The sequence below is a fragment of the Silurus aristotelis genome, assembly GCF_946808225.1.
Source record: "Silurus aristotelis genome assembly, chromosome: 16".
NCBI classification, from domain to species: Eukaryota; Metazoa; Chordata; class Actinopteri; order Siluriformes; family Siluridae; genus Silurus; species Silurus aristotelis.
In genome coordinates, this window is record NC_139589.1 from 3,759,624 (window position 1) to 3,786,099 (window position 26,476).

Sequence of the window (26,476 nt, forward strand, 5' to 3'; positions counted from 1 at the left end):
TGAACTTTAATTAAAAAGAATTTCCGAAATAAAGCTGCTTTTCGATTTTTAATTTAATGTCTGTGAGTTTAAATCCCAAGCTGCCACTACTGGGTTCCTGAGCAAGGCCCTTAACCTCATAGCTGCTCAGTTGTATCAATGAGCTTTCAGGGCGCACACTTTCTTTGATTTTGCGTCACCTAAAAAAAAATCTTAAACCACCCCAATTTGGCAACCTGCAATTATTTGCTCTAATTGCTGCTCCTACTCTACTGAAAATGTTCAGAAAGCAAGCATTAGGCAGTGGGATTCCTGCCCCAGTGGAACAGTAGTATTTGTAGTATTTTTTAACTCTAAATACAATAGTAATTGTAAAGTGGTATTTTAGCGGTTATGGCATTAAATTTTGGATCCAAAGGTCATGAGTTTAAATCTGATTCAAGCCAATCACCATCAAGCTGCTACTCCTGGGCCCCAAAGCAAGGGCCTTACCCTCATAGCAGCTCAGTTGTATGAATAAGATAAATGTTAGTCACTCTGGATAAGGGCATCTTCTAAATGGTGCAAAAGTCAGTGTAAATTTACAATGTGAGTGCTTGTCTACATTCTTGATTAAACCGGAGAATGTACACGCCATGTGCTCTGTGTTTCTTCCCTGATATCAGCCGGGACACCACGAGGGGCCGGGAGATCTGAAATACACGTTATTGTCCCCAAATTTGTGTTGGACTCAAAGTGTAAGAAGACCATTGGATTAAACAACGGAAACATGAACAAGAGCATTAGATCTAATTTACGTATTTATTTGTCATTCATCATTTCTGTACAAACTGGACATTCCAGTCTTTGCACAGAGGACTTGTTTAATGTGTTAGGAATATTTCTTATTTAATCTTATTTTCACCTTTTTTTTTTTCTCTTAATGAGTTTTTCTCCTGGTTCAAGCTTACTAACTAATGCCTATTGGATATGTCTATTAGAGACTGGACGAGCTAAGTTCTCTCAGTGGGAGCGGTATTAAGGCATTTGGTCGTTTTTTTCCCATCTTGATTCAAATTTGACAACCTTTGCATGCGTTTCTTCTCTTTCATACACACCAACATCAGGCAATTTACTCAGATTTATTCCCGTGTTTACTTTATTCCAAGTCTGTTGCTTGAACGCGCACATCTGCCAGTCGCGTTCAAAGCGCAGAGTTACGCGTTTTGTTTTGACTCTCGATGCCAGTGTCTGCGCATCCATCTGGCAAGTATTCTTCCTGGACTTCTCCGAAAGCCATGTGTGTTACTTGGAGACCTATGAAATGCGAGCATGTGTGTGTGTGTGTGTGTTTGTGTGTGCCATCATCTTATGGCAATGTGTCCTTCTCTGGCTGTGTTTTGTTTTTCTTCTGTACAGGATGTTACAGATTTTACTCGAGGCTTAGCAGGGAATGTTCAGAAGAGCTACAACCTCAAGTGGTCTTAAGGGTGTCCTTTAGACTTGCTAGAGTTTTTACCAGAGGTGTGTCTGGTTCAGAATCAAAAAGATTCAGAATCAGAAATAGCTTTATTACCAAGTATGCTTACACACACAAGGACTTGGCATCAGGAGCTTCCAGTGCAGGAGAAATTGCAGACATAATGTAACAGAACAGTAAACCAGACAATTAAATAATGCACTATATACAAAGTAAAAATATTGTTTAAATGAATGTACAAATGTTATTTACAAGTGTGCAGTTTACAAATTGACCATTGGGTTGTATGTATAAATGTGTCAGTTGTGATGGACAGTGTGTAGTTATGAATATTTTAATTGTTTATTATGAGTATAGACTGTGGGAAAAAACTGTTGGCCTGGCTGTTCAGGTGGACGGAGCTCTATAGCGCTGACCAGAAGGCAACAGTTCGAAGAGAAAGTGGGCTGGGTGTGTGGGGTCCGAAGTGATTTTCTTAGCTCTTTTCTCCACTCTGGATGAATAAAAATCTTGGGGATTGGGCAGTGGGGCACTAATAATCCTCTCAGCAGTCCTGACCGTCTGCTGTAGCCTCTTGATGTCTGATTTGGTAGCTGAAAAAAAAAAAAAGAAAAAAAAAAAGACAGTTATAGATGTACACAGATGTACACTCAATGTTCAAAGAGGCTAACTCAAATTGGTCTTTACAACCTTGGTGAGCAGAAAAGCATCTCAGAAAACTCAACATTGAAATGGTCTCCAAAGGCAGAAGACTACTTTAAATTCTACTTCTGTCAGTCAAGTGCAGGAATCTGAGACCATACTAGACACAAATAAGCCAATCTATAGAGTTTTCCATGTGACTTTGGGGAGATTTATTTTTTGGTTTAATCAGGGCTGGCGGGAGCATTGTGGGCAGGGGTGGGCTTAGCACACCCAAATTTGTCTCTTGCACAACCAATTAAAGTCTGTTTTGATATTTTAGCCAAAAAGTAAAAATAAACATCCAAGCTGGATTTCTACCTTCTGATTGGGTGAGAAGCCTACAGCCAATGAACTGTTGTACAACAGCTAACGGACCCTCTTTTAACCGACAAAACATTTTATTACACTTCATTCAACTGCCAGTACTTGACGTGTGAGAAGCATAATTTTTTTAAAGCCTATAAGCACAAGCCTAGTGCTACATGTGTCTCTAGCGATGCTGCTGCTAGCACTTCAGGCTACGACTACTTTTAATTTATCCTTCACAAGTCCTGCTCCTTCTCAGTCCACAAAAAATTGCCCCAATGCAGACACATCTCATGGATGAATTTGTAAGGATTAGTGCCAAGGCAAATAGGAGACTCATACTATAGATAGATAGAAGGATAGAAGAACGGCTAGACGAAGAAAAGAAATTCCGATTTAACTGACAACAATACAAATAATGTTTGTTTATAAACTAATCAAGTTTTATTAAAAAATTATATTCATAACACGATTTACAGTATGGAGTTTTAAGTTTTCAAGATTGTTTTTTTATCATCACTATTTTTTATTTTATTTTATTTTTTATTTTGTAAATATTACTAATTAGACAACTGGATTAGGTGTTGGGGCCACTACCACTAATTGCCCACCCATTATTTGGACCAGCCTACCCTAATATAATTGGCTAGAACTGGCCCTGGGTTTCATAATGTTCTAAGCTGGAGATTTTTTTGGTCTGCCAGAACTTAACTACAGTTTATATTGTTTGTTGCTTAAATACTAAATCACGTGAAATGAAGAACAACTGACACCAGCAGTGTTTTTAATAGCTCTGTGTAACACCAACAATTACTCAGCAGGTCAGTTAGAAACCATGCCACAGGATACCAGGTCTATCAATAATGCTGTGACAGGAAAGGCAGACGCAGCTTTTTTCTTCAGCATTGCACCTACAAAAACACGTCCAGCCCTTCTGTACCTTTCTATTTTTAGGATTTGGCCAAGCACAGAGTGGTGCATTGAAACCTTTTACCCTGGAAATGTGATGACTGTGGTGACGTTGTGATAGCTGGGTTGCCTGTGGCAGCGACCGGGGTGTGTACCTGGGCTGTGTGAAGGATGCTGTGATATTTGTTGTGAAACGGCTCAGGTCGCCATGGTGATAGGATTTTTTGGAATGCATCACGTAGATCTCAAAACGATAGACCGGCGACGTGCACTGATGCTCAGCGGACACTCGTCTGATGTTAGGGACATCGAACACACACTGACGCACCTCATTTCATATAAATGAACATTGACAGAAAGCAAAAGTCCCGGTGCCGGAAAAAAAAATTTAATCCAGAATACAGACTGCTAATGTATGATGAAGGGAAAGGGGAGGGGCTTCTGGGAATTGCTGGTTAATATTGGAGCAAAAAATTGGTTGTGGACCTTTTTTTTATCTGTGTATTGAGCAATAATTCATACTGAAATGTAAAATGCTTGTTGGCTTTGTTGGAGGTTCAAATCTGACCTTCGCTTCAGAGTTTTCCTCCAAGTACTTTTTTTTCATGCAGTTTCGAGAAACGCATTGTAGCTTGATTAGCATTTTCAAATTGTAAATGTGTGTGTTATGGGTGATTGTGTCCTACAATAAGTCAATGAGTACAATAAGTTTGTTCCTTATCATTGTTATCAAGTTTAACCCTAATGAGTGAGCCAGTGGCGGCTGTGGTGAGAAAAACTTCCTGAAATCCTTGAGAGGAAACAGACTCATAAGGAAACCCATCCTCATCCTCAACAACAAATGTCCATTCATTACAGTTCCCTGCCTTGCACACCAAGTTCCCAGGGATTGATGTCAGGATACCCTGGGACCCTGTGTAGACTAATCAGGATAGAAAAAGCATGACTAAAAAAAAGCATGACTATTACAACTATTATACATTTGTTGCACATGTTGCACATACTGTATACCAGGGGTCTTCAATGTTGTTCGGGTCAAGGACCCCTTTGGCGATAGAGACACTGGGCAGGGACCCTGATACAAAATGTGTCAAACATAGCCACTAATATTAATAGAAACAAAACATGTTATTGTACATGCATCGTTGTCTGTATTTTTACATATATTTTCAAATCTTTCAAAAAGATTTATGCATCATAACAAATTTTTTGCAATTTAAGTAACAATTGATTCAGTTTCATACATTTGTTACTTATTGTACTATCAGGACAATTATTATAATTATTATATATATATATATATATATATATATATATATATATATATATATATATATATATATATATATATATATATATATTTACATGAACATCAGCTTTCATTTTAATAGAACTTTAATATAAGCATTCATATTTTTTTAATTAATTATCTTTGAGGTTTTTACTCAAAGTATTGAGTTCATAGCTTGTGAAATGTCCAGACTTCAGAATTGATCAAATATTTGCTGGGGTTTCACTTGCGGGTTTCTTTTCTCTAGTTGTGTGTATCCCTGAAAGTTTAAAGGATCATAACCGATATACTTGCTGACTTCATGGGTCTTTAAAGTCTTGGCTATAAGCTCTCAAGCCCTTGTGAATACTTTAATTCATGGCCTTTGCTCAGGTTTTTGTAGATGGCCGTTTTATAGATCGCAGCCATAATCTGTTGTATGAGTTATAACACAATGTGTCTTTTCGGTTAGATCGGACTGCGCTGTTTTCATTAGAGAAGTGTATGAACTCGAGTTCGAAACAAGGTCTTCACATCTGTTGTGGAAACATGATCAGGTAAAATCTTGCTTTATGTGCAGCCTTTGCTTCCACCGTCTCCTTTTCATACTTCATGCCAGTTCCTCAGCGTTTTGGTAGTAATTCCACAAAAGTAACAAATCCGCAGGGAGCGTTTATAATATAAGCAGTGGTTAATGTTCAAACAGGCGCTTTGATGATGGATCGACGACGCCTGGAAGAGACGAGCTCATTTAAACCACACTGCGGCAGACATTATGCTGATCAGAGGTTGCCAGAAGTTGAAGCGTCTCCGGAAGAAATCCGAGGATCAAAAACGTAACTTCGTCATGTATCGTGATATATGCACTGTTTTGTTTCTGCCCGAACGAGCATTATTAGCCAAGAGCATCTCGCTTTTAATCACATTTATGGCCACCATTTCCATAAACGATCCCAATCGGCCTGTACTTGCGAGCGACTATAGATTAGTCATCAGGGGGTACGGTGTCAGATCGACCCAATAGCATTTAACCAATAGAATTAAACCGCTGAACATTAGTCTGAATTAGGCTAAACCAGTACTGTAGCTCCGAGCATGTATGCTAATACGGCCGCAGTGTGAGAATGCGAGAGTGAAGTGCTGATTCATCCTAGAAGGATTCCAATTATGTTTTGTTCTATCGAACACATGGTTTATTCATGAGCTTATTATCCCTTATTAGCATATTGTTTAGATGGTGGTAGCACGGTTTTGGTGCGGTGGATGTCCTTTGGAACAGAACCTGAGAAGGATTAATATTTATACTGTAGTCTTTCCAGTGGTCAACAATGGACCCTATTATGCGATATATCGTTCAATTCATTGTATTTATTCCTGATCTACAGAGGGAGGAAAGGCAGAGCCCAACCGTATGTATATATCAACCATTCATCACAGGCTAATTTTCACAAACCCCATACAAGTTCCATATGAAATTTCCTATAAAATATATGATTTATATCTTTTCAGTGACCAACAGTTAAATTAGCTCTTAATTTTCTCACCTTTCTAGATGTTACAGTAGTTGTGTTGTAGTTGTGGGGCAGGATGCTTACTGCCCTCTTCATCTCCATTTAGTTATATTTACATTTATGGCATTTGGCAGATGCCTTTATCCAATGCGACTTTCGTTTATCTCATTCATACAGCTAAGCAGCTTTGGGGTTAAGGGCCTTGCCCAGGGGCCCAGGAGTGGCAGCTTGGCGGTTCTATTCTGTGTTTTTTGTATCTGTCTCACACTGTCTTGTATTGTCCGGTGCACTGTCTTTTGTCTTGCACTGTTTGCACTCTGTTGTTTTTATGTAGCTCTACGGTTCTGGAGAAACATCTCATTTCACTGTGTTCTGCATCAGCTATATATGGTTGAAATGACAATAAAAGCTTCTTGAAAATTGAAAACTGCAACAAGATCTACTGTAATATACCACTGGGGCAGGAATCCCACTGCCTCTTGCTTACTTTTTAAACATGTTCAGTGGAGGAGGAGCAGCAATCAGGCAGATAATTGCAGATTGACAAATTGGGCTGGTTTAAGCTTTTTTTTTTGCAGTGGTGAAAACCAAACAAAGTGTATGTGCCAAGAGTGTGAAATACGTTGAGGATTCCTGTATCCGATTCAAAATTGTTTGGCTAGTTTGAAAGGTTTTGTGTTGACAAACACACTTGGGTTATCTTGATAGCATGAATGGGTACACTAAGAGGCGGTAGCTCAGTTGGACTTTGGATTGGAAGGCTTAATTCCCAGCACCACCATGCAGCCCCAGCTGGGCCCTTAAACTGGTCAGTTGTAAGTCGCTCTGGATAAAAGCATCTGCCAAATCCTATAAATATAAATGCAGACCACGCAAAGCCTGTATGTTCTTTCAGATAATCCCATGACACCTTCCATGACACCTGGATTTCCAATAAACTCCCACATTCATGAATTTATCAGCGGCTTTGGTAACATTATTAGCAGCCAGTCGTATCAGACAACCGGAATGGATTTCTTCTGCTCAGACTGCCATCTGTTTTTGTGCTCTCGTTGTCTCCAGTATTGTAGACGCTGCTTTCAATGATGTCCATTACCACTTATGTGTCTGAATGGGAAAGCTGAAGAGATGAACAACTCAAGATAATACAATATTGCAAGAAATCCTGGGTTCTGGTAGTGGGTTTTAATAAACACTCAAGTTTGGCACGTGTCCTGACGTTTTTGTTCTATGTGTCTTAACGTTATACTTCTATTGGCATGCCGGGTTGTTTTTTTCATTTGGTCAGTTTGCACGCAGGCTGACCTTAAAATAAAAGCCGTTCACTTGGCTGCTATTGAACATGATTTTAAGTGAATGTCATGCATTCTTTGGTTGTTTGAAATAGCGCGTGTGGTGTGTGTGTGTGTTTTTACTGCAGGTTCAGTACTGGGTGGTCTGGCTGGAGCGCAAGCCATATCCGAAGGGTTTAAGCCAAAAGTGAACGGCAGCAGGCGTGCACGCAGGCAATCGCTCCAAGACGAAATCTTCAACATCGAGGTGCTGCTGGGAGTCGGTTGTTCCGTGGTGCAGTTTCACGGCCGTGAGCACATCCAGAAATATCTGCTCACCCTTATGAACATCGTAAGTCCATCAGAAACCCCCTTTTTTAGCTTTACGACTCGCTTTCTGCTCGACCCCACCTAAGAATTTCGCTCAGGAAGGTGTCAAAGTGATCGTCTTTTTCTCACACCTGCTTGCCTAGAAAACAGCCATGACAAGCTGGTGCAAGCCCCTGCCGTCCTCCATAATTCCTTTTCATTTGAATCTGTCATATGAACTGATAGATGGGGTCCAGCGAAAACTTGCCGGGACTGAATCCGGTCTCGGCGTATCCCCGGGTAGCAGAAGCTCCCGATCCGTTGTGGTTCTGTCGCTCTGTATCGGTTCTTGCTTTTCTTAGGCGTCCATCTATTTTTTTGTCCTGACAGCTCGTGTGAGACTGGAAATTCGGTCTTGCCCCTGACAACTTGACCTGAAGCATTAATGTGCACATTTGTGGGCAAGACTGGACTTGCAAGCTAGGAGCTTTGCATTCAGTTGGACATGGGAACCTTTTTTTTTTTTCCTTTTTAAATTTGTCCATGTAATCATTTTTCCTCAACACGCCTTTCCTCGGTTCCCCTCGAATACATCATTAGTTTACCCATTTTTTGTTTCCATTATATTTCTGTTTTCACTCCATCCACTATTGTTTTCCTGCTGCCAGCCAGTTGCTTAGCAGAAGACAAGCTCCGGTCCGGTGGAAGCCCTCGCTGCATTATTAATCGAATCCTAATGATTTTCTGCCACTTTGGCCTCCTGCTCGTCAGTTGCCTACCTGCTCGTCGGCATGCTGGGAGCCGGACTGATAGAACACGGCCAGGGTCCTACCGAGGGCCAGAGACAGCGACACACTAATGAGGGACCTCTGCTCTGCTTTCTGGCACTCGCTGTGTTTGTGTGTGGTTTTTTTTGGTCAACGTGAGGAAATGAAGAGACAAAAAATCAGTAGTAATGAGAGACAGGGAGAAAGCACTGAACATTGCTGATTGTTGCTTATGCGTGAGGTGAAAAGTTAAGAGGATGCAGTATGTGTGTGTGTGTGTGTGTGTGTGTGTGTGTGTGTGTGTGTGTGTGTGTGTGTGTGTGTAAGAGACAGATGCAAGGCTAGAGAGGCCGGTAATGCATGGCCGTGCAATTTATTAAGACATCAGACCAGCTCAACCCCATTTTCAGCGTTGCCAGGCGACTTTAGCGACTTTTCTCCTCCTCATTCGACTCGTTTCTAATCACCGCAGTTACCACATAATACCACTCTATTAGTGCTAATGAGCCCTGACACTAATTATCGACCGTCTCATCTAGTCGAAGTTTGACATATCCACCACGCCTATGAGAGCGGGCCGAATCGCACGATTCGCATTCTACATTTTCCCAAATGTATTATTCTGCTCTGTGTTTTTTTTCTTCTTCTTCTGTCAATCAGTCTTTTTTTCCCTTTTCTCTCTGTCTCGCTGTTCGCTTTCCCCAGTTACTCTCTGATTCTTAAACAGCCTCTGGTCGGGTTGCCATCCATCTGTCAGTCTGTGTGTGTGTGTGTGTGTGTGTGTGTGTGTGTGTGTGTGTGTGTGTGTGTGTCGTAGGGCTTCATTAATTTTTTTCACACTCACACACACCCACACTCTTTGCATTTTGGCACCGGGCCAGAACCCGGTCTCAGGTTTCTTCCCATGATGGGCTATGTAAATGGGGAATAAGACAGGGTCAGATGTGAGGAGGAGGAAAATTATATTTATTCTATACACACACACACACACACACACACACACACACACACACACACACACACACACACACACACACACATACCCACACACACACATATGCATGCTCACAGATGACTGTCTTGAGCCCCTGAGAGGTTTGCTGTCTTGCTTGGGGATGTTTTCTTTTTTTTTCAGTTTACTTCTTTGTTGTTTATTTTTCTATTATGACATAAACCCTGTAATTAGTGTGTCACTTCTGAGCATCTGCCACTTGGTGTTTGAGGCTTGAGGTCAGTAGGAGGTTAAAAGCCTGTTTAATTCACACCGATGATCCATCACTAGCGTTCACGACCTTCTTTAAAGCATCAAGTCGCATTCATTTACTTTAAAGAGCTACTCAAAACGTTTTTTTCCCCTTTTTTCTCTGACTTTTGCTCTCAGGTGAATGAGATCTACCAGGACGTTTCACTCGGTGCTCACATCAACGTGGTGCTAGTGCGAATTGTAATGCTTTGCTCGACCAAGGTGAGGTCATTTTGGAGAAATTAAAAACAAATCAAAATTCAGTGTGTGCATGTTCTTATACACAACATAGACAAAGGTACTGGGACACCTGACTTTTTCAGGTGGTCTCTTTCCCAAAATGTTACCATAAAATTGCAGTCGCACAAAAAAACACCCCACGTCTGAATCATGAAAATGTGCTAAAGGAAATAAATCTAAATATATTCAATATTAAATATAGTTATATAATGAATAAATTATAAATAACAAATATAGTATAGCGCTCTTTGTGCAGCACGCAGTCTGACGTCTAAAAAAAAAAAAAGCACTTGGCATCAGTGAGTTGCCTCTAGAGACCGATCTTGTAATGACGGGAGCGGAACCCGGAAAAACTATCTATATGGATTTTTGCTGATAGTTTTAGCAATCAACTATTCCGACCCTCTAGTTTCCACAGACCTTTGTCCATGTAGTGTATGAACTTGAGCCTGGTGATAGCCAGAGAAGTCTGAACATCTGTAGACTAAACATCCAGCGTAGTTTAAATACCACCAAAACATATCAATAAGTAAAGAGTAATAATATAATGCTGAAATAATATCAATCGAATTTTTTGATTGGACAGAGTTGAGATGCTTGTGGCATTATATTATTATGTAACAAGCAGTTCGCAAATGAAGGAAAGTGCAGATCATTTTAATATAAATACAAACAGAATTGAGACGAAGAAGCAAAACACAAAAAAACAAAGAAACCATGACCTGAGCTTAAAAAAAAACTATATTCCAAACCCAACAACAATCACAGAAAGACTTTAGTGATCCTCATATACGCAAGTGTTTAAGAGATGACATGTTCAGTGAGATGCAGTGGCTGATGGGAAATAGCTCATGTCTGTAATTCTGACACATAACTATGATCTAATAGACACGTTATTAACAGCTGTTTTTTCCAGATTCCCAAGTCCAGCATGTTCAGGTTTACTAAGGAGTCAGTACAGCTTTGAGTTGCGTTCATGCTAATTGAACCATGCTAGAGTTTGATCCGAATTGAATCATCCCCTCGACTCTCAGACAATCTCGGACTGGTGTGCAAGAGGGCAAAGGCTTTGATTTAAACTAGTTAAGCACTGCTTATATTTGCAAGTGCCCTTCCACTTTCCTCTTTGCTCCGTATTAGCTCAATGCGATCGCTACTCTCCGTTACAATCTCATCTGATTAGGTCTTCATGTCAACCGCCTAGTTACATTATTATTGATTACTTTACCATGTTATCATATTATGCTGTTTGAAAGCCTAAACGCTAATGCTGTTGGTTGTGTGTTCACTATTTTTAGTCCATGGGACTGATTGAGCTAGGAAACCCATCTCAGAGTCTGGAGAATGTGTGTCGCTGGGCTTTTCTGCAACAAAAGGAGGATGAGAACGATGCAGAGTATCACGATCATGCCATCTTTCTTACCAGACAGGAGTTCGGACCAACAGGAATGCAGGGTATTACTGCCTGATACCTCACACACTAAAGCAAATACTGTATAGCCAGTCTACATCATGTTTACTCTCTGTGTATATGCATTTATATATATATATATATATATATATATATATATATATATATATATATATATATATATATATATATATATATATATATATATTTAATTTTAATTTTTTTGCAATTTTAAATTGTGTTTTCCATATGCGGACGCATAAATAGTGACATAATGCAAACACAATTGCATATCTTGCATTACCGTTTGCGTTCTCGCTTTCATGAACGCACATTGATTGGAAAAGCAAAGTCCACTTGCAACCGTATTTCCCTTGTCTTAAGACACTTATGACCATGTCATATGTAAATTGAAATATTGATTACCATGTTTGCGTTTTGACGTTGTCTGCGTCGTGCGTGTAGCCAAAACACAAAAGTTATCGCAATTCCTCTCGCATTCGATTTTCCAAAGCCTTGCACTGAAAGCTGTTAATCAAGTCTTAGGGGGGACCATATTATGGGGCATGTTTGTATTGTGAAGTGACGTCACTCACAGTCAACAGCCGACAAGGGAAATGCCAGTAATAGACCATTTTGTGAAATGTTTTAAACAATAGAGGGGAAAATTTGGGAGGACATTATGGTGCTCGTGCAGCAATTTGATGACAGTTCATACTATACATGGATTAAGGTAAATCCAGTTTTTCATAAATGTATAAGCAGTTTACCCTATGGCATAGCCAACGTTTCAACACATTGAAGATACATATGAATCAGCGACCAATGTGATCCGATTTTGATTCCATTCAACAGAATGTGATTCAATGCAATATGATGCAATAGAAAAAATATGATGCTGTGCAACTCAATACGGAATAATACATTTTAGTTTCTTTGGTTCAGACAGACATCAGTTTACTTAAGTGCCTTCTGACTCCTAACGCATGGTCCTTTCAGAAACACGCCTTTGTAGTGCCGTTCTTTTCTTGTTCTGTGTGCAGGAAGATGCAGCTCTACCTCTGCTATGTTAATCTGTATTCTTTGTGACTTTAAGGACACGCCTCGGTTTCCGTGGTGTTGTGATGCGTCATATTCGCGTAGCAGCAGCAGCGCTGAGAGAACGCGCTCGAGAAACGGTTTAGCCACGAGAAATCAATCTACATATTAAATATTGGTTGCAAATTATTTGTCACTTTCTAACTAATACTAATAATAGTAAAAGTATAGCGCATCTGCTGATAATTATATGTAAATAAAAATTTTTTACTTGTGCAAATATGTTCAAAACATTATACAAATGTGTGTGTATATATATATAATATTTGTAATAATTTATTAATGATTAATTATTAATAATTAATATTCATTATTTATAATATTTTTTTTCCTTCTTTGTGTGTGTGTGTGTGTGTGTGTGTGTGTGTGTGTGTGTGTGTGTGTGTGTACAGGTTATGCTCCTGTGACAGGCATGTGTCACCCAGTCAGGAGCTGCACTCTAAATCATGAGGATGGTTTCTCGTCTGCGTTTGTGGTGGCTCATGAGACGGGACACGTGTGAGAAACACAAAATTCCAATCGCACCCACATACAAAGCTTTTGATCTTATTTATTTCCTCTTTATCTTCTTTCGCAAACCTCTGGACATCCGGGATCACATTCACAAGATATCTTAGAGCTTAAAATAAGCAGTCCTAATACTCTATTTAGACGGTTTCTAAATATTTTAGACTTCTTTATAATATTTTATGAAGCACTTCAGCCTGAAAATGTGCTCAGATGAGGGGCAGCCCAGAGACCTTATATGTCCTGTGCATTTTTTGCCTCCTTTACCATCCTTCTATTCCAATATATCTGTGTTAATTGATTAAAAGCAAATATTAGCTGTGTGTCTCCTGCTTTGAGCAGCCATATTGAGTTGACATTTTATGAGAAGGAAAAGAAATGTCTATTATAATCATGCTTTCCGAAGCATTCTATTGACGGGTGGCACTAATTATGGGAATAAATGCTAAATAAATGCATGTTCGACTGAATTAAGTGTTTAAATGTGTACAGACTAAGTGTATGTTTGTATGTTTGTGTTATTGGGATGGCCAGATTAGGGATGGAACATGATGGACAGGGTAACGAGTGCGGAGACGAGGTACCCATGGGCAGCATCATGGCTCCGCTGGTGCAGGCGGCCTTCCATCGCTTCCACTGGTCCCGCTGCAGCCAGCAAGAGCTCAGCAAATACCTCAAGTAAGACTCCCATCATTCAATTTCAAGACAAACGCGGTGTTTACTGCTCACAGAGCTCGCCGGATAACGTGTAGGTGTTTGACTTACGTTTGCCTTCGAGGTGGACACGGAAAGCAGATCGTGGGCGTGCGGACACGGACGCGGAAACAGGAAACGGCAGCGAAAGTTACGGGGTTTACATTAAAGAAAGTGTAGGAAAAAGTTTAAGGAAGAAAAGATGTAGGAGCAGAAATCTATGAAGACTGCACATCTCACCATGACTTGCTCTGATGCTCGATGGCTTGTTGTGATGGACAGTCAGGATGTATTTTGAGTTCATTACCGTAATTAAGTACTATCTGTATTTTATTTGCGGAAAACTTTCACGTCAGTATATTTGAACCCGTAATCTGTTACTTTTTACCTCACTACATTTCAGGGAAAACGTGTCATTCTTGGCAACGTCGTTTTTTTGTTTTTTTGTGAGAGTGTGTGGAATAAGGATTCTCTCACTGTGTGTGTGACTATAGAAAAGTCTCTCCTTATAAAGGTTTGATGTGCAGGAGAACGGAGGAGTCAATAAACAGATCAGTAAATCTTATTTTTGATACTTAAAACCAAATATGTTCTTTTCGTCAAGGCGAGATCCAAAATGTATGCTTTTCTATTTTAACTCGAGTCAGAAAGAAGGGGATTTGTGCTTTAACTTAAGTGCAGGAAAGTTTTTGCTTTTGCTCAGCGGTTAAGACATTGGACTTTGAATCTGAAGGTCTTGAGTTCACATCCCAGCCACACCAAGCTGCCACTTCTTGGCCATTAATCCCATAACTGCTCAGATGTACGAATGTCATTTCGGATAAGGAATGTCTTACATTTACAGCATTTGTCAGACGCCCTTATCCAGGACGACATACAACTGAGCACATGAGGATTAGGGGCCCAAAGGTGGCAGTTTGGTGGTGCTGGGATTCCCATAAGATTTATGAGCTTTTTGAACATTCCACTCCACATTCGGTCCTAGGGTTCTGTTCTAATAACCTTTACTCTTCTTTGAAGATGTTTCACTAGATTTTGGAGTGAGATTGTGCAGATTTTATTCATCCACGAGGGTGTATTTGAAGTCAGGTACTGATGTAGGTGAGGTGCGAAGGCCTGGGGTGCAGTCTGCATTCTGATTTATCCCAAAGGTAGTCAGTAGGGTTGAGGTCAGAGCTCTATGGCTGGAGATTCCACATTAAGTCATGTAAACCATCTTCATGGAGCAGGCTTTGTGCTCTGAGGCAATGAACAGGTTTGGGTTATCTAGTTCAATCTAGTTTAATGCTAAAGCATCCAAAAATATTATATACCTCCAACTTTGTGGTGATAGATTGGGAAATAATTAGCTATGGCTGGTTAGAGGTAAAGGTTTATTTCGCTGAATGTGTCTTTTTTTATTAAATATGAATAACTGAGCAATAAGTCAAGCGTTTTTATTAGTAAACCCCAAAACAATGACGTGTTTCCCTGCAGCGCCTACGAGTGTCTGCGCGACGACCCCTTCGATCACGAGTGGCCCTCACTGCCTCAGCTTCCTGGTCTGCATTACTCTATGAACGAGCAGTGCCGCTTTGACTTCGGCATGGGCTACATGATGTGCACAGCGGTGAGTGAGACACATCGTGCTGACCCCTTCACCCTCAAACCTATAACCACTATGACTGATGCTTATTCTCCCCATCTATTATTTCTTCTAAATGAATGAGACCGTTCGAAAATTCGTCTGGGATTACCAAATAAGCACAAAGTCTCATCCTGGCAAAAAAAAAAAAAAAACTATAACGTACACATAATCACCATAATTGACAGTTGAGCAGGTTTTTTAAACTCTCTGCAAGCCTCATCTCCTTCCTCCAGATTACTAATTAATTAATTAACTAATTAATTAATCAAGCGATAGTTTTTAATATGGATACTGGATAAAAAATAACCCAAATATAACACTCCATGTAAAATAGAACTGAATATTATTGTAAAAAAATTGATTTACCAAAACATGAAAATGTGCCAAATTAAATAAATATGAATATATTAATTATATTAATAAATCAAATTATACTGTATAAATAATAAAAAATATATTATAATTAATAGATATGATATAGCACACTCTGTATCATCAGTGGTTCTCCTCTAGAGGCCGCTCTTGTAATGAACGCTTTATAAGCCGCTTCAGCAATGGGCACAACCCGGAAAAACTATCGGTATCAATTTTTGCAGATAGCTGACAATTCCAGCAATCAACTATCAACTGCTGACTATATCAACTATATTTCTCAAAAAAAGAAGTATTTTTGTTTAAGGGCTGATGTGGTCAGACCATTTGCAGGTCATCAACAGGTCAATAGTGAAAAAATTGCGATGTGGAACCTTTTACTAGTTTCTACACTAAAAGTAGACATGAGTCTTCATCAGACATCTGATCTGGTTGTGCGTTATAGTGTTGTGGTTTGTCTTCTAGCCTTGCAAGCTGCATGTGTGAATGCGAGCGTGACTGTTTCTTTTAGTACAGCACCTACGACCCGTGCAAGCAGTTGTGGTGCAGCCACCCTGAGAACCCATTCTTCTGCAAGACAAAGAAAGGCCCTCCCATTGATGGCACCAAGTGCGCTGCAGGAAAGGTACAGCTATTACAAACCTATGATGTACAGTACATCTAATCCTATGTTAAAGCACAGAAGGTACACAGCCTCACAATGCACTATATGGACAAACGTTTGTGGACACCTGAACTTAAGATGTTCATGTGCTTTTTAATTATCCCAGTCCACATTTATTTTTCATTTACTGTAATAGCTTTAACTTTTCTGGGAAGATGTTCTGCTAGATTTTAATGTGTGCTTTTGAAGATTTATTATTTACTCAGCAACAAGGGTGTTGAGTCCGGTACTGAAGTAGGTGAGATCAGTAGGTCTTGGGTGCAGTCAGCGTGGAAAATTCATCTCAAAGGTGTTTAGTAGGGTTGAGGTCAAAGCTCTATGGCCGAGATCTTCCAGTCCAACCCATGTAAAGAATACCTGGCTTTCTGTACAGGGGTATCGTCATACTGGAACAGGTTTATGCTCCTGGTGAACCAGTTACCAGATCTTTGGATCTGCTCGATTGGATGAAGTTCTCTTAAATTGGAGACCACACTGTGCATCTGAGGATGGTTTCACATTAACAGCCTTGAAGATTGATGAACGGGGGAGTGGTGGCTCTATCGGTTAAGGCGCTGGGTTACCGATCGGAAGGTCGGGGGTTTGAGCCCCGGTATCGCCAAGCTGCCATTCTTGGGCCCTTGAGCAAGGCCCTTAACCCTCTATGCTCCAGGGGACCCTCACGAGAAAAATAAATCAAGGACCGTGACGTTGGCGCGACGTGGGGCCGCCTTCCCGTGGGCTCCCCACCTGCATGAGGGACCGTAAGGGACCGGTGTTGAGAGGATTGGGCAGCAGTCGAAGGCGGGGGCCTTGACAGCCCGATCCCTGGACACGGAGAAGTGTCTGGGGAATCTGCTTAGACTGCTGCCCCCGCGACCCGAATTACGGATAAGCGGGAGAAGATGATGAAAAGATTGATGAAGTTACTGAGCAACTCAAGAATTATGAGGATAAATTTGGACTGTAATTAATATCAACAGTCTGCTACAGTGGCTCAGGACCACAGTTTGCATTTTATCGCCGATCACTGCACACCTTAACAATGATTAACTGTAAGGAATGGACATTTGGTGGCACCCAGATGGAGATGGGTTTTATTTTGAGTCTCGGTTCTTTTAAGGTTTCTTCCTCATACCATCTCAGGAAGTTTTTCCTTGCTACAGTCTCCACTGGTTCTCTCATTAGGGATAAACTCACAATTATAAGGACCAAACTTTATACATTCTTTTATAACCGCTTTATCTCTGTAAACTGCTTTGAGACCATTTTTATTGTTAAACAGGCATTAAACTGAATGAAATTGGGGTCTTTTAATTGCATGATTCTGCATCCAAAGCCATTCTCTACAAGTGGGTGAAAAGTCAGGCTTTTGATCATATAGTGTAGGATAGAAGCACTCACAATTACCCTGCCTTATTCGTGTTTTTTCTTTTGTTTTGTTTTTTCTGCAGAACTGTTTTAAGGGTCACTGTATCAAGCTGACGTCGGACATCCTCAGGCAGGATGGACACTGGGGCCAGTGGTCAAAGTTTGGCTCCTGCTCCCGTACCTGTGGAGGGGGCGTCCAGTTCCGTACCCGTCAGTGTGACAATCCAATGTCAGTACAATACGCACTTTCACGCGTTGCCTGCATTCTCATTCATGGCTCACACAGCTGGAAATGTTTACACAATTCATAAACTAGAGAAGGGGTCCCCAAACTACGACCCGTGGGCCGAATACGGCCCTCCCCCACAATAAGAACTTAAGATTCATCCATCCGGATAGTTTTTCCGGTTTCTGCTCTGCTGCCATTATGAAAGCAGCCTCAAGGGCGAATCACTGACGCGACATGCTGTTTATTTTTACATGTGAGACTGTTATGTTTATTTTTAATCCAGTATACATTTTAAAAACTAGCGGTTGATTAATCGGTTATCGCGAGTACGATTCCAACCTAGGTTTCTGTATCGATAAAATCCACGATCGGCCGCCCTCCAGTTATTAATGATGCTTAGTTATTTGTTAGATTCACCCACCAACCAGGCATATGCATAAGCAAGTAAATCTTTTGATTTCAATAGCAACGAATATAAAAAAATGTCATTATGATAGTAATAATGCGCCGGCCCATGTAATGTTCTTTTACCGACCGACCAATTAAAGAAAGGAAGAGTTATGTGGCCTTCAAAGAAAAAATTTACTTGGACCCCTGCTCTAGAGCAAAGGACAACCTGAAGGGTTCGCCCGCACATCCACATGTGCAGCCGGACAACCTGAAATTTCTTTCAGCATGGCACCTCATTAGTGGAGAAATCCGTATTTTCTCTGTGTAGCTCCTGTAGAACTCGGGAAGCTAGAGCAGCTGGTGACATGCCGAGCTGTGTCTGTGTGTGTGTCTCTCGTCGCACACAATTGGATAAAAGTTGGATCAAATGCGTGTGTCTTGCCTCATACTCGGTTGACAAAAAAACCCTAGATTAGATTTGCCTAGCAACGGTGTTACTTGCAAGACTAATCTTGTTAAATTACTGGCATCGTTTCCAGGCACATCATCACATCAGAGATGGATTTCAGGTGCCACTTCTTTATTTAGTCTTTTGCAAATGCTTTTCATTCTGGGCTACAGGTTAAGCTAGTACTTATAGCGTTTTTGTTCTCCCCCAGCTAATTAAATGGGTTTTTTAAACTAATAGTCTAGCGTCCAGCTGTTCCACGTTCTGTTCGGTTTCAGCACCGGCGCGTGCCGTTTCATTTCATATCGTCCTTTAACATAATTGTCTTTTATTGCAAGTAACTGATTCCTGACAAATTAATCCTCCACACGTCTCGACCTTTCCACGCTCGGAAATATGACAAACCTCGCTGCGTTCGGTTTCTGTTCCGTTGACACTCAAGCATCAGGCTTATATTCATTTATTGAAGTGAAGTGTCAAATTGATCGTTACAGGTCGTGATTTGTGTAGCAAATCATTAACACATAGTACTACCATGCCCCCAGTTTGGGAGACTAGCCATGCTAGCCATGTTTCTGTATGTTCCTTCAGATGGATTCTACAGAGCACCTATTAAATGCTATTTAAGTAAAAAGTTTTATTTCATCTTCTCTGAGTTGCGTATTGAAGCTCTGTAGTGTGTAGTGTCCACGCTGTGGTCTATCAATTCAGAAATTACTTTACACATCGGCGCTTAATGGAGACCTACGGTAAGTGTATAATGCATGGCTCACCACTGGTAATTAAAGTACGGACCATTAGGGACGTTTTTATCTCGGGTGTCAAACTGCTGCACAGTTGCAACTGCACTTGATAGAAGATTGTGAAATGTTCCTGGTTTTTCACAGTAGTGTAAAATATTTTTTCCAATAAAAAATATTTTCAAATTTTCAGTTTCAAAGATATAAGCCACTTTAACTCTCTACTCAACTACATTTATAAAGGCAATTTTATCTTCCCTGGCTTATGTATTCTGCAGAAGAGTTGATATTTACTTCAATTTGGTTTGTCCATGGAATACTTATGGTTCTTTGTGACACGATACTGTAATTTTATTACTTGAAGATTGTTTTTTGGAAGATGGCTTTACTACTTTGTCTTTGTTTCCAACCGACTTCTTCGATCTTTGCTTCATTCTGGCATTGTGTTGATGGTTAATGCAGTGTTGATGTGTACAAGTAATTTGGAAATAAAACCTCACAAATCGACTGTTTTTGGGTTTTTTTTTCTAACACGTGTCTTAGTGTTGAGAATTAGTGCATCTTTGAGCCTACGTTCAATATGAGTCCTGTTCAAATCAGATAATCTAAAACTTTTACTCAAGTCATATTGGAAGTGGTGACTTTTTAATGGAGTAGGTTTTGCAGTTAGGTATTTATACTTTTACTCAAGTGGGATTTTCAGGTACTCTTTTCACCTCTGTTTTTTCTGTGGAAATGCCACAACTTTGTCTTTGTGACACCCTTTGCCTTCTTCCAGTCCGGCCAACGGTGGGCGCACGTGTTATGGAAATAACTACGAGTTCCAGCTCTGTAACAGTGAGGAGTGCGCTAAGGATCTCACCGATTTCCGAGAGGAGCAGTGCAGGTTGTGGGATCCACACTTCGAGCACCAGGGGACCAAGCACCAGTGGCTGCCGTATGAACATCCTGATCGTGAGTAATGACATATGATATGCTGTGCATAAAATGTTGGAGGGGGTGAGATATATATTTATATATATATATAGTCCATAGTGTTTTTATTTGTCACATGTGCCCTTGCAGCCCAGTGAAATTCTTTCAGTGTTAGGAAGCTGAAGTCAGAACACAGGGTCAGCCATGATACAGCACCCCTGGAGCGCAGAAGATTAAGGGGCCTTGTTTAAAGGCCCAAGAGTGGCCCAGAGCTTACACCATAAGCTGCCATGTCCCCTTATTTGCGAATGGAATAAGTACATGAAGTGCTCATTGATGCACTTAATCAATTAGCCAATCACATGCTAGAAACGCGGTGCAACATATTATATGCATACAAATATGAATTGTAATTTTTAGTTTAAATTGCTGAGCTTTGGGGATTTGCACACAAGAGTCTCTAAGGTTTCCACAGGATGGTGCGAAAAACAAAAAAAACATTCCCAGTGAGGCAGAAATTTATTTGCATGAAACATCAGAAATAAATGGCCAAACTGGTTGATACTGAAAGTTAATCTACAGCAAATTAGGATCTGATCTACAGCAACTTAAGCAGCAACACTTTACACCTGAGTTAAACGGAAAAGCATCGCAGAATGTGCAATATGTTGCATGTTGAAGCACATTACCTCATGTTACGCACTAGTCAGAAAAGTACATTAATCTGAGGTTACAGTGGGCACAGGCTCACTAGAATCTGAAAAGCAGTTGTCTAATCTTTTCTCTGTCCAGTTCTGATGATTCTGTTCCAACTAACTTTTGCTGTATTGTTCTGAAACAGGTATTAATCCGAACAGGGACAGTAAAATGCATGGTATTCCTGATTTTCTATTATTTGGTTCTGTTTTTATTCTAGATCTCTAGAGCAAGTCAGAGTGCAGTGGAAGAGTGTTTGTTTTGTCAGGTGTATTTATTGAATAACATGGACATGAGTGTCTTTTGTGATAAACAAAGACTACAAGCTCGATTGGCTTTTTAAAGCTTGGGTTCTGGTCCTGTGGGAAGTCTGGAGAACATACTGAGCTGACATCAATACATCATCGTTACATAATGGGCAATACCAAGGCAACAGAAGTTCCGAGACGAAAAGGAAGATGGAAACAGTCTGTCTGTGTGTCTGCATGTCTGTCTGGCTCAACAAAGGTCCTCTTTTGATGCTGTAAGAGTACCATGGCTCAGAATTGGGAATAATCATTCAGCTCGAGTTGAGATAAATGTTTTATTTAGTGTAGTTATTATTATTATTATTACTCCGGTTTGAGGTGCGGTTACTGGATTTGAAATTTCTGTGCAAGGTTAATGGGAATGCAAGACAAATATTAGGCTGTAATTCTGGGAATGGCAGGAGGGAAAGTTGGAAGAAAGATTTTTGGGGGTTTTTTTAGACGAATGGAAATGCTATTAGGGAGCAATAACATTTCCTCCACACCAGGATGAGACTGCTTCTGCTTCAGACGGAACGTTAGCCAGCGGTTAGCCTGACCCTTTTATATTTACAGAATGGTGCATTTTTGTTTTTTTTGTTTTTTTTACTAATACTATTGTACTATTGTTAATTAGGTGGTTTAGGGGCATGTTGAATGTTTTCAGGGGGCATTTAAGTAATTTTAAGGGTCAAATATTGTCCAATTCTTTTGCATCTGTTAAGGTGGAATTTTTTGGTGGAATGCCATATGTTGATTGGCTACTCATACCATGGTCTGTCTGAATACTTGATTCTGATTGGCTAAAGGGTGTGCATGTGCTGTTGAACTGTTAAATACTGGAAATGAATGGTCTGCCTTATGAACAGCCATAATGCTCTTGTTTTAGATGGGATGCAGGTAGCCAGCAGTTAACGACTCTTTTATAAACACAGAATGGTTCTTTTTTGACTAATATTACAGTTAATAAAGTGGTTTAGGGGCGTGTTGAATGTTTTCAGGGAAATGTGATGTTTAGCTCAACCGTGGTGTTAGTTAAAGTGGGTTATTCTCTGGGCTCTCTGTTTTTCTCTGATTTCCTAAAAAACATGAAAGTATGTCGATTGGCTACTCATACCATGGTCTATCTGAATACTTGATTCTGATTGGCTAAAAGGTCATACAGATAGAATTCTTTTTTTTGCAGGGTCAAAAAGGCTTCTTTTGCTAGTTTTAGGCTAAAACCTGTTTTCCAAAGAGACGTTCCATCTCCCTCATATGTGTCTGTGTGTTTCCTGGTAGATGAGGAGAGATGCAACCTGTATTGCCAATCCAAAGAAACTGGTGACGTGGTCTCTATGAAGAGGATGGTACACGACGGCACACGCTGCTCCTATAAGGATCCCTACAGCGTCTGTGTGAGAGGAGAGTGCGAGGTAACACACTTACACACACACTCACACACACAAGCACACACAGACCACATTCATTCAATCACTGGAATGCATCCCCTCCAGTGCTATCAAATGAATGTCAGCTTTAATAAAAGCAATCTCCGTTCGGCTCACGTCGGCTCCTCCCTGTTTCTCTTTCAGTTTAAGATTTCCAGGAGAGTATGAGTAATTTGGGCGAAGGTGGAAGGTGGGGGTGAGCATTAATGCAAGTCGGGCCAAGGTTACGCACGTAAAAACGTTAATTATTTTTTTACGGCTGCGTGTAATGAGTTTTTGGCAGCAACAGTTTGGCATTACTTTATCTGTTGATTTAAAAAAAAATTATAAAAATAAAGCGCTTTTTAAACCAGACCCATAAATTCGCTGGTAGATGAGGAGACTAAGGAGGATGCTTATCCACAAAGGACAATGCTTATTTATGTATTTTTTTTTTTTTTTTTTTTTATAACCTTTGAAAAATTTACTTACACCAGTGTTCCCGAAGAATGTAAGCTCTTGGGCTACTGGGAAATGAAAATAATAAACACAAATCTTCTTCAGCTATCGATTATTTTAGTAATCGTGCATTCTACCGATTATTTTTCATCGATTAATCGAGTAATAGGATTAGAAGTACTTTTTCTTTATTAAAGGTTAACACTTAATATAGAAGAGAAAAAAGACGGGCAACAAACGAACAAGTCATTTGTTGCCGTTATCGGAAAAATTTTCTTTATTGTTGTTTATTGCTGAAATTGCGCACAAGAATATCTGTGAAAACTAAACTTATTTAGTCCATTTAATTGCCATATTACATCAAAATGCAAACACAAATGTGTAAATGAAATAAATGATAAATAAAAATATAGAAATTTATTTCAAATTACTTTTGAAAAGGAAATCGCACTGTACAGTGTTTGCTTTATGTTTAGGTTTTAAAATGATCCCAAACTTTGGAAACTTTCTGGCGTTTTCTTTGGCCTAAATCTTATTCTTGCCCCTCGCTGTTTTCTCCACTTTCCTCCATTTTTCATTCTGCAGCGTCTTCTGTGTTACCTGTCCAGAGCGTGGTGGTGCGTCACTAATAATGGTCCGTGGGGCAACACACTGCTAAATGGTCTAAATGATTCACCTTGATGCATTTTTGTATTCGAATTACTTGAGTTACTCGATGAATTGTTTCAGCCCTGCAAAAATCCATACTATAGTCCAGAGACTTTCGTGGTGTTTATGGAAGGAGCCTATTGACAAACTTGTGTGGACAGACGACCATAAGAGACCCTTTCCACATACTGTCCCCATCTGCTGTTATAATATCCTCCACTTTTCTGGGAGGATGTTCCATTAGATTTCAGGGTGTGCTTGTGGAGATTCGTGCAACAAACGTGTTAGCAATGTCAGGTACTGATGTAGGTGAGGTGAGGAGGCCTGGAGTGCAGTCAGCTTTTAAATTCATCCCAGAGGTGTTCAATAGAGTTGAAGTCAGAGGTCTATAGGAGAAGATCTTCCACTCTAAGCCATGTAAAGTATCTCTTCATGGAGCTGGCTTTGTGCATAGGGGTATTATCATGCTGGAGCAGGTCTGTGTTTAGTTCAGGGGAATTTGTGTGTGGAATTATCACATATGGCTGTGAAAATTCAGGTGTCCCAATACTTTTGTTCATATATTTACATTTATGACATTTGGCAGACACCCTTATCCAGAGCGAATTACATTTATCTCATCCATACATCTGAGCAGCTATGAGGTTAAAGGCCTTGCTCAAGGTGGTGCTGGGATTTAAATGACCTTATGAGCAGAAGTCCAACATCTTTTCTACTGAGCCACTTATTCCCTGATTAAGTCTGAATTTATCTCATTCATACTGCTGAGCAGCTATGAGGATAAGTGCCTTGCTTCAGGGCCCAGCTTTGGCTGGGATTTGAACTCACAACATTCCGATTCACAATCCAAACCCTTACCATTAAGCTACCACCTCTCTATATAGTATAGTACATAAACTATTTTGATATGGGAAAAAAATACGTTTCAGTAGCTGTGTTTTTTGTAACCTTAAGTGATAAAATTCTCATGGCCCTTCCACAAAAGTACTTATTTAACTCTAAACACTTGAAAAAGCAACCAAAAATAATCCACATCAAATCTGGGAGTCAGAGATGGAGCTAGTTTGCGAGTCTTCTGCTTCTTAACGATGATGAAATATCCTGGGAATTTTGATTGAGCAATCTTCGCTAATAACTGAGGTCGAACGGGTTCAGCTGACCAAAAGCAGATACAGAACTATTGGCTTAGTTTCAGGAAAACTTTTGGACATTTTTGTGTGAAAGTTTGTGTGCACCTCCATCTTCCATATAAAAAAAAGTATATATATATATATAGAGTAAAAGAAAGGAGGTGGAGCTGGAGGTAGCAGAGCTGAAGATGTTGAGGTTTTTGTTGGTAGTAACGAGGATGGACAGGATTCGAAATGAGTTTATTAGAGGGACAGCACATGTAGGACGTTTTAGAGACAAGGTGAGGGAGGTGAGATTGAGATGGTTTGGACATGTGCAGAGGAGGGACATGGGGTATATCAGTATGAGAATACGCCACCAGGAAGGAGGAAAAGAGGAAGACCAAGGAGGAGGTTTATGGACATGGTGAGGGAAGACATGCAGGTAGTTGGTTTGAAAAAAGCAGATGTAGAGGGCAGGGGGGTATGGAGACGGATGATCTGCTGTGATGACCCCTAATGGGAGCAGCCGAAAGAAGAAGAATAAGAATATATATATATATATACACACATGCATACACACTTTCTGCACACACTTGTAAATACTTAATTTTCCAATGCATAATTATTACTATTTTCTTATCGTTTTCCTTCACTTTACTGTTTAATATTGTTCAATGTTTAATATTTGCTGTCGTTTGCCTGTAGCCTCGCTTAAGTGTTTCATTGTACACACTGTCACTGATTTGTGTACTTTGGATATGACAAATAAAACTTGAAACTTGTACCTTGTACCTTGACAGAAAGTGGGCTGTGATAATGTGATTGCGTCTGAGCTGGAGGAAGATGAGTGTGGTGTGTGTGGAGGGAACAACTCCACCTGCAAGATCGTCAAAGGGAACTTCACTCGGAGCACCAGGAAGCCAGGTGAGCTCCAGGGCTTCACTATTTATTTTTCTGACAACTTTTTACTTTCACTCATTACATTTCTACTTCTTTACTCAGATATAAACAAATAAATAAACTCCATCGAAAAATTATTTTTAATCAGTAAACATTTATTTTACTGATGCGTTAATTCTCAAATCTATGGAAGCCGGTTTCCGCTACTGAATAAAAAAATTCAATAGGTTATTGCAATGTTAGGTGTGAATATAACTTTTTTTTCCCGATTTGCTTGATACAAACTTGCAATTCTGACTTTCTGTGTTCAATTCTGAGTTATAAAGTCAAAATTGACTTTTTTGTCCCGCAATTGCGAGTTTATAACTGTAGAGGGCGATCTCTCTGTCGTCTCTCTCATCTCTCTTCACAGACACATAAATAAAACAACCTGAATCGCAGTAAATACTTACCTCACAAACATAATAATAATAATACGTTTGGATAGAATGATGTAAATACATTTGCATAAAGCATGACTATTTGTCCATGCCCATGTTGATTAGAGTATTAAAAACTTGAAAGTATTCATTT

General features: G+C 40.0%; 1 protein-coding gene across 2 annotated transcripts in view; it reads left to right on the forward strand.

Annotated features, from left to right (window-relative positions):
* Positions 1 to 26,476, forward strand: part of adamts2a (ADAM metallopeptidase with thrombospondin type 1 motif, 2a) — a 72,258-nt gene that overhangs the window by 34,879 nt on the left and 10,903 nt on the right. For both annotated transcript variants that reach the window (XM_083564514.1, XM_083564513.1), the window contains exons 5-15: positions 7,539 to 7,741; positions 9,847 to 9,930; positions 11,247 to 11,403; positions 12,850 to 12,955; positions 13,499 to 13,642; positions 15,134 to 15,266; positions 16,168 to 16,281; positions 17,754 to 17,899; positions 20,256 to 20,431; positions 22,657 to 22,790; positions 25,804 to 25,927. In XM_083564514.1, the coding sequence (XP_083420640.1) occupies positions 7,539 to 7,741; positions 9,847 to 9,930; positions 11,247 to 11,403; positions 12,850 to 12,955; positions 13,499 to 13,642; positions 15,134 to 15,266; positions 16,168 to 16,281; positions 17,754 to 17,899; positions 20,256 to 20,431; positions 22,657 to 22,790; positions 25,804 to 25,927 (1,521 nt within the window). The remainder of the gene's footprint in view (positions 1 to 7,538; positions 7,742 to 9,846; positions 9,931 to 11,246; positions 11,404 to 12,849; positions 12,956 to 13,498; positions 13,643 to 15,133; positions 15,267 to 16,167; positions 16,282 to 17,753; positions 17,900 to 20,255; positions 20,432 to 22,656; positions 22,791 to 25,803; positions 25,928 to 26,476) is intronic.